The following is a 12920-nucleotide window of genomic DNA, read 5'->3' on the forward strand; positions in this document are numbered from 1 at the left end:
TCATTATAGTCTATAATATAATTATAATATATATTATAATATACTACAATATATTATCATTATAATATTATATATTATAATATATTATATTTTATATATGATATAATATATAATATAATACATTAAAACTAGTAAAATCAGATCGAATCGGATCGGAAATTATTAAAATAAAAATATTAATTTAAGAAGGTAACGGGTACATAATCAATTCTAAAAAATATAAAACCGGTAATACCAATTGGATTATAAATTTTATTTAAAATCGGATCGAATTGGACACGTAACTCCAAGATTCTTTATTTCAAAGAATTTTTGGGTATGAAATACCGAATACGTATGATAAAACAGAAGAAATTATGAGTACTCCAATTTATAGTATTATACGGCTCTGACTGTTCCCTGCAGTCATCTGAACCGTTGATCGGATTAATTTTTTGTATCGTCAGCAAATAGAAAACAACGCCAACTTTTTGCGTTCGGGTTTCGCAGCGAACACTGCCTAATGCTTCTGTTGCTTTCTGCCTGATGGAAGGCCCTTGAGACTCTCTCTCTCTCTGCTCCTCTCGTCGTTTCGTGCATATTCTTGCTGATTTCAGAGTGTTAATCGGCCTTTACTTCTCTGTCCGATTCACAAAAGAAAAGCTTGCGTACGTTCTTTGATTCTTCACTTTCTGTTTTAAATAATTTATTTACCCCTTTATCTATTTAATGTAGTAGATTATATGCGATACGGGCCTTCATTTTGCTTGAAATCCGAGTCGGCTCTCTTGCTTGATTTGCTTCTGTAATTTTCGGCTGTCTCCGTCTTTGTTGTTTTCGAAATATAACCAAGTTCCACTTCTTTTTTTTCCAATATTGTTTTGGTTGTTCTTTAGATTTCTGTCTGGTTTATGTTAAGCCTCTGAGTAGTAATCTCTCATTGGTTCTTCCTTTCCCTCTTTACTTGTGGATCTCTTGAGTTTCATTGTTTTTTTTTTTTCCCTTTTTCTTTTAGTCTGTTTGTTCCCCGAGAAAGCTGGAAATTAGAAAAATGCATGCTTTTCAAACTTCTAAATTATTTTGGGGAACAAAGTCTCTAAATTATTTTGGCAACGTAAATATCAGTTCATGCAGATGGGTGGCGCAGCTGAATTGATATTATTTTGTGTTTTAGAACGTTAGTTGAGCTAATTATGTCCTTATCTCATCGTCTGAATCCGATGTTTTTTCTGTTTGGAGTCTATTAATTGTCCTTTGTTGTCAACTTTCGTATTGACATAGAATCAGATTTTTCTTTTGACTATAATCTTTCACTTATAGGTTAAAGCAATCAGTATTTTGGTAATGTCGGCAAAGCAGTTTTTGACGTGGTCATTCTGAGAGCAGTTCATCACTTTTTTTGTTCCTTTTCCTTAAAATCTTTTGACTTTAGCCATTTCAAGTTTGTTTATATATATATATATATGTATTCTTTTTTATATAAGCAGTTTGTTTGTATCATATTCAGTCTCTAGTCGTAAGAGTTAGTTATTATTCTTGTCTGTGAGGGAAAAATTAATCTGATTTTGTCGGATTCTCTACTAATTATTATTAATCTTTTAAAATATAACGAAACAGCTATGGTGTCCGGCCTGGGAGCTTATTCCTGTTGTCTACTTTATGAATTAATTTATCCAGTATCATTCCAAAGACTTAAAATTTAAAAGAAGTAATTTGATTGATAAAGTATCACAAATTATGAGAAGAACTTTGGGGATATGTGCTCAGCAGAATTCTCATTTTGTTGTGCTGAAATTTGTGTTTCAGATTAAAGTCAGGGTTGAAAGCTAAAATAATCCCAAGGTATGCAGAAATTCCGAGTTTCCATTCCTTTGTTAATTTTAATCTTTTAAGTTATGCTTGAATACTAAAATAGCCTCTGTGGTTTGTTTAATAGGAAAATTGGTCATTGAACTATAAAATTAACTTTTTCTCATTGGATTTTTACCATTGATTAAATTAGTCCCCCTGTCACTCTTATGTTAGTAAACCGATCGAAACACCATGTCGATACTAATGCCTTATAAAAAAAATTTTAAATTACAACAGGTATTTTTTAAATAAAAAACATTTTCTTTTTAAAACAATTAAATTAATTTTTTTAAAAAGTTTTAATTTAATTAAATATTGCAAAGAAAGAAAAAGGGTACCGGCAGTAGCCCCCCCCCCCCCCCCCCCCCCCAAAAAAAAAAAAAAAAAAACTAATCAAGAGACTAGAGATCAATTCTAGAACAAGTCAATTTTCAAAGCAAACCTTGTCTTTCTTTTCTGGGTAACTACTATTGGGTTTTCATGTTTTGTTTTTGACTGCGTTTTGGTGAATGTAGGTTTATTTAAGGTTGAATTTTCACTTCCAAAACGGTTGAAAGTATTTGAGTCTGATGTCTCCTCTCCTGCTGACTGCTGATGAGGGAGAGCAGAGCAATGTCTCTTCTTCACCCACTGTGGATTGTATCTCCCAAAATGGTTCAGGACTAAAAGAATGTAATTACATGGGTTTGTCAGATTGTTCTTCAGTGGATTGCTCTGCAGTCTCGAGCTCATCAGAAGAGAAAAAGAACAATCTGAACTTGAAGGCAACGGAACTGAGGCTTGGCCTTCCTGGATCCCAATCACCCGGACGAACACCTGAGCTTTGCTTGCTGAACACAGGGAAACACGATGAGAAGCCACTGTTTCCTTTAATTCCTTCAAAGGAAGGAATCTGCTCATTGTTACAGAAGCATGTTGTTTCAGGAAATAAGCGAGGTTTCTCTGACACTATAGATGTGTTCTCAGAGGTTAAAGGTTCTGTTTATACTGCAGGAAATTGGATGATTCATGCGACTTCTGATTCCCAACCTCCACAATCTGTGGGGCAAGGGAAGTTTCCTGGTAATTCAGGGATGAATGTAGTGCCATCATCCATGTCTTCTGGGGCTTGCTCACGCATATTGGAGTTTTCTGGAAAGATTTTGCAGGAAGATCCTTGCTCTACCAATGGAATCAGCCACAACCATAAAACTGCTTCAAAAAACAACAGCAGTGCTCCAGCTCTCAAGTAAGTGAAAAATGCTACAAGAATGGTCCTCAATTCCTAGTTGTAACAGAGAGTACTATTATAATTGAAGGATGTTTTATTTTTTCATAACTGGTCTGTAATTTCTACCAACGACAGGGCTCAGGTTGTTGGTTGGCCTCCGATTAGATCATTTAGGAAGAATTCATTGGCTACCACTCCAAAGAACAGCCCCATTGCCCTTTTTGTAAAGGTCAGTATGGATGGTGCTCCCTATCAGAGGAAGGTAGATCTTAGAACATATTCTACATATCAAGAGCTGTCAACTGCTCTTGAGAAGATGTTCAGCTGTTTTACCATTGGTGAGATATTGTTTAGTCTTCATTGTTATGGCAACATAGTTTTGAAAAAAGTATATCATACAGTTTTTGAAATTGGGGGGGGGGGGGGGGGGGGAATTCTTACTGTTGTGAAGTGGAAAACATTGCATTTTCCCTTGGGGTTCAATTACAACTCTTTATTATGACATTAGGTCAATGTGGATCCCAAGGAGCACCGGGGAGGGAGATGCTGAGCGAGAGTAAGTTAAGGGATCTTCTACATGGATCAGAATATGTGCTTACATACGAGGATAAAGATGGTGACTGGATGCTTGTAGGGGATGTACCATGGGTGTAAGTATTGATCCATCTGTACTATCCATCTTATCTGCCTTATGTTTCTCTCATTGCTTCCTTTGAGATAAATTAGTGAAGAATTAAAAATTTGTTAATGATCAACGTGAGAAAATGTTTTTATTTGTGTAGAACTAAAGACCTTGTGCTATATTCCATTGCCTTTTTCATGTGTTGGCAAACATGAATGACCTTTGGATACATATCTTTCTAAGAAGCTAGTTGTGGAGCCTTATAGAGAACAGATGGGCCACAGCCAATAGCCCCCTCCCCCTCCCCCTCCCTAAGGTCGAAAAGTCCCTTTAGTGTGCATGCGTCCACACGTGAACTTGACATGCCCAATCATTAGAAGTTACAAAATTCGTGTTGTTGAACTATGTCTAGGATTACTAGAAACGAAAACAGTCAAAGGGGCCTACGATTTGTTAGAGTTCAATTATAGGTCCTAATATATGGGAAAGCTTTGTGTGCTTTATTTCGTAAGTTTAGAGAAAGCCCCTAGGAGTAATACTACATACTACACTCTCATCATACTTTCATCCAACTATGTAAAATATGACGCTTTTATCACCCTTGGATCATCCTTTATATTTTTTAAAGGACAATTCAAAGGTTGATGGGCAATGCCACTTTATCATAGTGGGATGCGAGTATGGTATGCAATAAACTTTCCTTATCCTAGGTGGTGGTTGTATGGTTTCTCAGTGTCCTATCAACATGGAACTTGAGATCCTGTACAATCAAAGGCTAGAAATACTATAAACCTATATCCTTCTTAGACTAGCTTTTTAGAGATAAAGGGAAGTTACATAATGATGGTATATCAGAGTCACAATATCAATCCAACCCTCTCCTTCCCTCCTATTTAGTAAAAGAGAATATAAGATTCGTGTGAATTCTTATACCTGAGTGATAATGTTATTCAAATCTCCAGTTTTTGCATGGTGAAACAAATTTGAAGAATCATTATTTAACTGCCCAAGTTCTCATCCATTCCCATACAGTTTAGAGTTTAGTTACACTTCATTTAAACAAATATAAATGTGGAAAAGCTTATTGCCTGTGAATTTTTGTCATGAGGTGGATTGAGCATCTTATTCCAACAAGTTGAATCTGTTGGATGAATTAGAATGCAGGAACATAAGTCTGGTAATTTTGTCATTTCAAATACAGGTTGCACTGTAATTTTTCCATCAGATAAAACTTTAGGCTGAGGCCGCTGAGATAGTTTTTCCACTTAACACATTTGAACTATTGCACAGGAATTGCTTGGCCTAAGTTAGATGTTTTGTTACATGAAAATGGCTATGCATATGAATCTTTGCCCTGAATAAAGTTTACTTCTATTGTTGGGATGGATATTCTTCTGTTGTGGTATTCCCAATCTGACTGCAACTTGGTTTGTTACAGGATGTTTATTGAATCGTGCAAGAGGCTGAAAATCATGAGGGGCTCTGATGCCATTGGCTTAGGTATGCATGTTTTAAGAATGCACACATGTATGCATAGCACATTGGTTCTCATTGCTCGTATTATCATGTGTTATCGTTGGCATTGTCAATGGCTAGCCTAGTGAAATCTGTATAGCCTTCTGAAAAATCTCGAATGACAGAGATTCTGAATAACATATATATACAATTTAAAATTTCAATATGCAGTGAAAATTAATTAACAAATTAGACGAATATATGTAGGCAATCACAAATACCACAAGATTTTTGGTCATGAAGGGAACTTTTTTGAAGAACTCTTAAAAAGAAAAATCATTCCAGGTGCTCAGCCACCATCTTTAAAATCCACCATAGAAGTTCAGTTTGTTACAACCAATTTGGAACCACTTACAAACCCTTGAAGCATCTAAATATGGCTTCCAATAGTACGAGTGACCCACTCGATTTCTGCATCTTGGCAACTCCGGACCTCTAGCCTCTTCTATAGCTTCTCCATGAGTACCTATTTGATATCTGTAACTTGGCAGCTCCGGAAAGACCTCTAGCCAACGAACTTGTCCCCATTAATGGATTCACAAGACATCAAATATTAAAATGAAGTGATTGAGGTCTGTTTATCAGGAGAGAAAGTGTCAAGCAGGCTAAATAAATCTGCCTAGGGTTTTCTCTCAAGAATACAATGAAATCAGCTGTTGTGGCCTCGCTTAACCCTAGAAGTCTTGAATACTCACCCACACTCACACACACACTTTGGGTTTGTTTAGGTCATTAAAGACTCCAAATCTATGTAAAATTGTGTTTCCTCCAATTTTCGCTAATGCCAATATTGAGCTGTTTTGACTTGGTAAACATTGGGATTTGAAGTCTTTGCGAAATATGAAGTTGTAGGTATTTGAGTTAGCTTTCCAGTGCCCACCTTAATCCAGCTGGGATCAAAAGTTATAACTGTTATAATCTGACTAGGTTGATCGATCTCATTAGGTCTAGTGAATTTGCTACTTTCCAATATTTTTTATCCATTGTGAATCTAATCTCTACCCAATTACTTATAACTCAATTGGACTAGGATTTTTCATGAGAATATTCCAACACATTTTTTACATAAACAACTTGATTATTTTTCTTTTGGAGGAATTGAAAAGAGAGGAAAAAGGGGAGGAGGGGGGGGGGGGGGGGGGGTTGGAATCCTCCCGATCGGTGATTGGATGTTTTCAACTCTCGGTAGAAGTGTTGGTGGTATGCTAATGGAGGATTTACGTCTGGCAATGAACTTATTTTCCCTTCAGAGGATTTGAAAGCTGAAGGTTAGAATGACTAACTTTGGTATTGGTGCCAACCACCAACCATTATGTTAGAATGGAAATGGTTCTGAATATAAACCTAAGAAATTTTAAGAGTCAGATTCTCCGTCATATCTTCATGGCTTCTACATCGTGTCTGATTAACTCAACGATTTGTAGATTCTGCACCATGAACAGTGGCGTGTGTGCATTGTTAAAAATAGTTAGAACTGAAGTCTGGTGTTTGAAGGCATGGGTGCAGTGTTGTCACCCTTTGAAAATAATAATGAGACTGACCTTTTGAGTTTTCTCTGGTTGGGAAGGGTAACTCTTGCATTGTGACTTGCAAATATGAAATGACTGCTTCAACTTGGTATTGATATCTGTAGTTCTCACTTGTGTATTTAACTTGATATGTGCGATACTTTTATGCCTTATTTGCCATTACGGATATTAAATTTGCAATAGATGGGGTACACTGTAATATTCTGAAGTTTGTACTGTTTATTTCATAGCTCCCAGGGCCATGGAGAAGACCAGTAAAAGGATCTAGCTAATATCTGAAACTCTTGACTGGCCTGCCACTAAGCTCAAGATGTGACTTCCAAGCCGGTAAGAAAGGTGGAGGAATTCGATAAAATACGAAGGAAAGAAATGACAGGGTAGTCTGTGCGATGGTAGGTGTCATGTTCAGATGCACATCTTGTCCTGCGAGTATCTATATTTTGATATCTTTCTGAAAGTTTTTCAGCCTGCGTCTGTAAGAATTATAAATGGAAGAAGTAAAATAGAGAAGATATATTATGAACTGATTGGCTTACTTTTCACTTTCTATTCAATCGTAATATATAGTAGATTACATACAACAAATTGGAGAATTTTAAGGAATACAATCAGATTATGGTTTAACAGAATGAGAAGAATGTGCAGATGGTTCAGGTGGTTCAGGTGTTGCAACATAATCAGTGCCAGCTGCATATTTGCTGAACTGTCTTGATTCTTGTAACTGATCACTTGATTCTCGCAACTGATCATTGACTAAGTCAGTGTATACTCTAACACCCCCCTGCAAACTGATGGGTAGTTGGATAACCATGAGTTTGGACCTTAGAAATTGAAACCGAGCTGCAGTCTGGCCTTTAGTAAACATATCTGCTATTTGATCTGTAGTAGAGATATATTTAACAACAATATCTTTATTTACTACCTTTTCTCTAATAAAATGATAGTCAATTTCCACATGCTTGGTTCGGGCATGGAAGACAGGATTCGATGCTAAGGCTAGTGCTCCGATGTTGTCACACCAGATGGTAGGAGGTGATGAAAGACAAATCTGGAACTCCTTCAATAACATTCTAACCCAATAAGCCTCTGCTGTAGCTAAAGCCATGCTTCGGTACTCAGCCTCGGTGCTTGAACGCGAGACGACAGCTTGTTTCTTGGCACACCACGATATTAAATTCTTTCCTTGAAAAATGCTGAATCCACTGGTGCTTCTCCTGTCATCAGGATTTCCAGCCCAGTCCGAGTCTGAGAAAACACTTAAGTTGACAGCAGAAGGTGCATAAAATAGGCCGTAGTCAACTGTGCCTTTCAAATAACGAAGGACCCTTTTTGCTGCGATCCAATGAGAGTCTCGTGGACTATGCATAAATTGACATAGCTGATTTACTGCATAGGAAATATCAGGACGTGTAATGGTGCAATACTGCAATGCACCCACCACACGTCTATATTCAGTAGGATCCAATAAAAGTGTGTCATTTTCAGAAGAGAGTTTCGTTCCTGAAGTTGAAGGACAGGCCAGAGGTTTAGCACCAATCATTTTTGTGCTGTCAAGTAAATCCAAGATATATTTAGCCTGTCTGAGATGAAGGCCCTCATTGTTCCTTTGTGCTTCAATACCAAGGAAGTAACTTAGCTGTCCAATATCTCTGAGATGAAATTTTTCCTTCAAGCTGTCAATAAAAGAATGAATAGCAGAAGGGCTGGACCCAGTGACTATGATGTCATCTACGTAGACCAACACAAAAATTTTTAATGCGTTAGTACAAAATGTAAACAAAGAATAATCAACTTTGGATTCCTCAAAACCAAGCTCTAATAATTGCTGAGATAGCCTTCGAAACCAAGCTCTTGGAGCTTGTTTGAGGCCGTAGATAGATTTATGAAGACGACACACTAGATCAGGTTGACTCTCATCAATAAATCCTTGAGGTTGTTCCATATAAACCTCTTCATCAAGGATGCCATGTAAGAATGCATTCGAGACATCTAATTGTCAGATCTGCCAACTGAATGTTACTGCAAGTGATAAAACTAATCTGACCGTAGTTGGTTTAACTACTGGAGAGAAAGTGTCAAAGTAGTCGATTCCAGATTTTTGATCAAAGCCCTTTGCCACAAGTCTGGCTTTGTAGCGTTCAATGCTACCATCAGGGTGTCGTTTAATTTTGAATACCCATTTATTCCTCACAACATGTTTACCATTTGGTCGTGGACAGAGAGACCACGTTCCATTCTCCATCAAAGCATCAAATTCACGTCCCATAGCTTGTCTCCACTCAGGTTTTGCTACTGCTTGTGTATAGCAAGTTGGCTCAGATTCTATAAGGACATTAGTGAAACAATAGAAAGGATGATGAGTGGCATAAAACATTTTAAATCCAGGATATTCTTTAGGTTTTGAATTTCCTGTTTTAGAACGTGTTATGATAACTCTATTAGGTTGTGGAGATGGAAGAGTGGGACTTGTCTGATGTAGGGATGAAGATGTGTCTAGGTGGGAAGCTGAAGGATTTTCAGGTGGGATGGTATCGTGGTCAGGAGAGGAAGGTAAAGCATGATTATTGTCTTGATCATGAGGAGAATCAGAGGCTATAATATTTGTAGAAACAGGAACAATTGAATTAGAAGTGGAATTGGTATTTAAATGTACTGAAAGTGCAGGGGATATGGGAAACAAACCTGTCGACATCTTGCTGTCATTTTCTGGTGAAATTTGGTTGTTATCCTTTGCTGGAAAGGAGTCCTCATCAAATATTACATGCCTTGAGATGTAGACCCTACTGGTGTCCAAAGCTAAACATCTATAACCCTTTTGTTGACCAGCATACCCAAGGAAGAGGCATTGTTTGCTTCGAAAGGATAATTTGTTATCTTCATATGGTCTTAAGTATGGATAGCAGGAACATCCAAAGGTCCTAAGGGAACTGTATGATGGTAGCTTTTTATAGAGCATGAACTAAGGAGACAGATTGTGGAGGACTTTTGTAGGCAGGCGATTTATGAGAAAGACTGCTGTAAGAAAGGCATCAGTCCAATATTTAGTTGGTAGATGTGCTGTGGCTAATAAAGTTAAACCAGTTTCTTGTATATGTCGATGTTTTCTTTCAGCAATGCCATTTTGCTGTGAAGTATAAGGGCAAGTTAATCTATGATATATCCCATGTTTTGCTATAAAGGATTTAAAATTGTTGGAAAGATATTCTCCCCCATTATCTGACTGTAGTTGCTGAATTTTAGTAGAAAATAAATTTTCCACAAGAGCTTTGTATTCTTGAAAAATAACAAATACATCAGATTTATATCTCATGGGATACATCCATGTGAATCTACTAAAATCATCGACAAAAAGAACATAATAGCGACAGCCACCAACAGAATTTACTGGAGAGACCCATACATCAGTGTGAACTAGCTGCAAAGGCTTTGTAGATTGACGGGTGGAATCAGGAAATGGGAGTTTTGTAGCTTTTCCTAATTGACAAGAGCTGCAGAAACTCAACTGTTTAGAGGGCTTAGAAAAAAACAAGTGAGGACACAAATGATCTAAGGTGGACTTGGCTGGATGCCCCAGACGATTGTGCCAGTGGTCTAACGAAGTTTTTATTCCTAGCTTGGCAGCGAGGCAACGTAATTTATTTGAGGAGCTCTTGTGACCAGCAAGTGGATAAAGACCATTTTCAACCTTTCCTTGAAGCAAGATGCGACCCGTCTGGTTGTCCTTTACACAAAAATCAGTAGCAGTCAGTACAAAATAACAATCATTGTCTAAACACAATTGATTAATAGATAAGAGATTTGCAGAAGCATTGGGACAATGAAGGACATTTTTAAGGTTGAAAGAGGCATTGTCAAAGGTTAGAGTAGAATTTCCAGTATGTTTGACAACTAAACCTGAGCCATTGCCTACTTGGACAGTATCAGCACCCTCATAGGACTCTTGGTTGGTTAAATTTGCTGCATTGGCAGTGATATGAGCGTTTGCTCCACTATCCGCATACCAGACATGTTGATCATAAGAATTGTTGGTTTCAGCAGCCATGGCAGCAAGATCAGCAGGTGGCAACCGTCCCTGAAAAGAGAAGTCAAACCGATGATAACAGTCAAGGGCAATATGGCCTCTCTTACCACAAATCTGACAGGTTGGCCTATCATTGGCAGGTTGATTGGAACGAGTGGTAGGATTGCCTTTATTTTGATAATAAGAGGACTGCTGCAGTGATGATCTTAGAGGTGTTTGCAACTTTGGCTTCCTGGGAAAGTTTGATGCTTTCCCTTTTTGGTGTGCTGCAAAAGCATAGTGCCGATCAGTGGCAGGGTTAGCTTGGGCATCAATAAGAGTTTCAAAACTCAAGAGCTCAGCTTGGAAGTCATCGAAAGAGAGGTCTTTATCACGGCTTGCAAAATTGAAAGAAGTGATAAAAGGGTTGAAGGTGGGTCGAAGTCCTCCCAATAAAAAGCTAATGAGATCCTGATCATCAATAGCTTTTCCTGCAGCTGCTAATTGATCAACCAAGCCCTTTGCTTCCTCCATAAAATCACTACAAGACCGATGGCCTTGAGTAATGGTCTGAAGTTGTCTCTTTAACAGAGCAATTCTAGACCGGGAGGTTGATGAAAACCGAGTGTGAAGAGCATCCCACACTTGTCGAGAAGTTTTCATACCATAAACAGTAGAGACTAGCTTCTCTGTAATAGAAGCAAGCAGCCAGCTCAAAACACAGGTGTCTTTCTTTGACCACGCTGTGTAGGCTGGATTAGGTGTTCCATCAGAAAGAGTTTGTGGTGGAGGAGAGATAGCTCCATCTACAAGATCAGCAAGATCATAACTCCTGAGGAAAACCATGAATTGGACGCTCCAAGGCAGGTAGTTGGGGCCGACCAATTTCTGAGAAACAGGTTGTGAATTGGCCTGAACAGTAGGGTGGGGAAGATGGGTAGGTTCATTGGAGGGAGTAGAATTTGAGGCCATTGTTGAAGAAGTATGTTGGGGAAAGCGGAAGCGTATTAGCAGGATCAGGCGTTTGCCTTTTTACCAGCTGATACCATGTAAGAATTATAAATGGAAGAAGTAAAACAGAGAAGATATATTATGAACTGATTGGCTTACTTTTCACTTTCTATTCAATCGTAATATATAGTAGATTACATACAACAAACTGGAGAATTTTAAGGAATACAATCAGATTATGGTTTAACAGAATGAGAAGAATGTGCAGATGGTTCAGGTGGTTCAGGTGTTGCAACATAATCAGTGCCAGCTGCATATTTGCTGAACTGTCTTGATTCTTGTAACTGATCACTTGATTCTCGCAACTGATCATTGACTAAGTCAGTGTATACTCTAACAGCGTCGATGTCCGATCAATTAAAACCTGGTAAAAAATTTAGCATAATGGAGTTTATATTCCTTATAAAAACCAAGAAGTTCAAAATACTACTATTTGATGAATCTGTCTGATCAATGACCACTTGGATAAACTGTGATGGTTTAATATTACTATTTGATTAAGGTTGCTACTTAATGGTAGCATTCAAGTTTCTTTCTTTTCTTACTCGGCACGGCTCTCCCCCATCACTCCCAATTTATTAATTTATGGGTTGGTTTATATATCGATAATGTGTTGAATTCTGAGCCACATTTTCGTTTCTTTTTCATCCTATTGGGTTTGGGTTGCTTATATGTTTGTTATTGGTTTTACTTGGGGTTTCTCATTACTTTCCATTGCACTCTGTCTGCAGTTGGTAAATACCTTTTTTTCTTCACACCTAGCAGATCTTAGATTGTCCTTTTATTTATTTTTTAATAATTTGTTTTTCCTTTTCTTGGAGCTGATAGTTCTCCAACGAAAAACTAGCAAGGTTCTCCAACGAAACAGGCCTAATAGTTCCTGTAGCCCCACTAACTCTCAGAGGCGGCTTATTTACTCAAAAAAGAAACAAGAAAAAGATATTATAGAGAGATTAGGCCTGTTTAATCTGATTGGACATAATCTGAAATTAAAAAAAATATAGATGACAAAACTAACATGTTTATCTTGCAGGAATTATTAGGGCCTATTTCATTGCAGAATCTTGGGTTACTTTCCAAGAGCTTGAAAATCCAGCATGCTTTATCACTGACATAAAAAAGTCAAATAATGAAAAGAAGGAAAACTGGTTGGAAACCTCAAAGATGATTGTTTTTTGGTTTTTAGTTCATATAAAAACAAGT

General features: G+C 37.6%; 1 protein-coding gene across 1 annotated transcript; it reads left to right on the top strand.

Moving 5' to 3' along the window:
* Positions 1–467: 467 nt before the first annotated feature.
* Positions 468–7175, top strand: LOC122318516 (auxin-responsive protein IAA9-like). Its single transcript, XM_043135938.1, has 7 exons — positions 468–647; positions 1786–1821; positions 2346–3058; positions 3176–3378; positions 3549–3690; positions 5101–5162; positions 6937–7175. The coding sequence occupies exons 3-7, from the start codon at positions 2400–2402 to the stop codon at positions 6972–6974; spliced, it is 1104 nt and encodes a 367-aa protein (XP_042991872.1). The 5' UTR covers positions 468–647; positions 1786–1821; positions 2346–2399; the 3' UTR covers positions 6975–7175.
* The last annotated feature ends 5745 nt before the right edge of the window (positions 7176–12920 follow it).

The sequence above is a fragment of the Carya illinoinensis genome, chromosome 8, assembly GCF_018687715.1.
Source record: "Carya illinoinensis cultivar Pawnee chromosome 8, C.illinoinensisPawnee_v1, whole genome shotgun sequence".
NCBI lineage: Eukaryota > Viridiplantae > Streptophyta > Magnoliopsida > Fagales > Juglandaceae > Carya > Carya illinoinensis.

Coding starts and splice junctions, on each gene's coding strand:
- LOC122318516 (XM_043135938.1), top strand. CDS start 2,400: ATGTCTCCTCTCCTGCTGACTGCTGATGAGGGAGAGCAGAGCAATGTC. Junction 3,379..3,548: donor GTTCAGCTGTTTTACCATTG/GTGAGATATTGT, acceptor TTATGACATTAG/GTCAATGTGGATCCCAAGGA. Junction 3,691..5,100: donor GTAGGGGATGTACCATGGGT/GTAAGTATTGAT, acceptor GGTTTGTTACAG/GATGTTTATTGAATCGTGCA.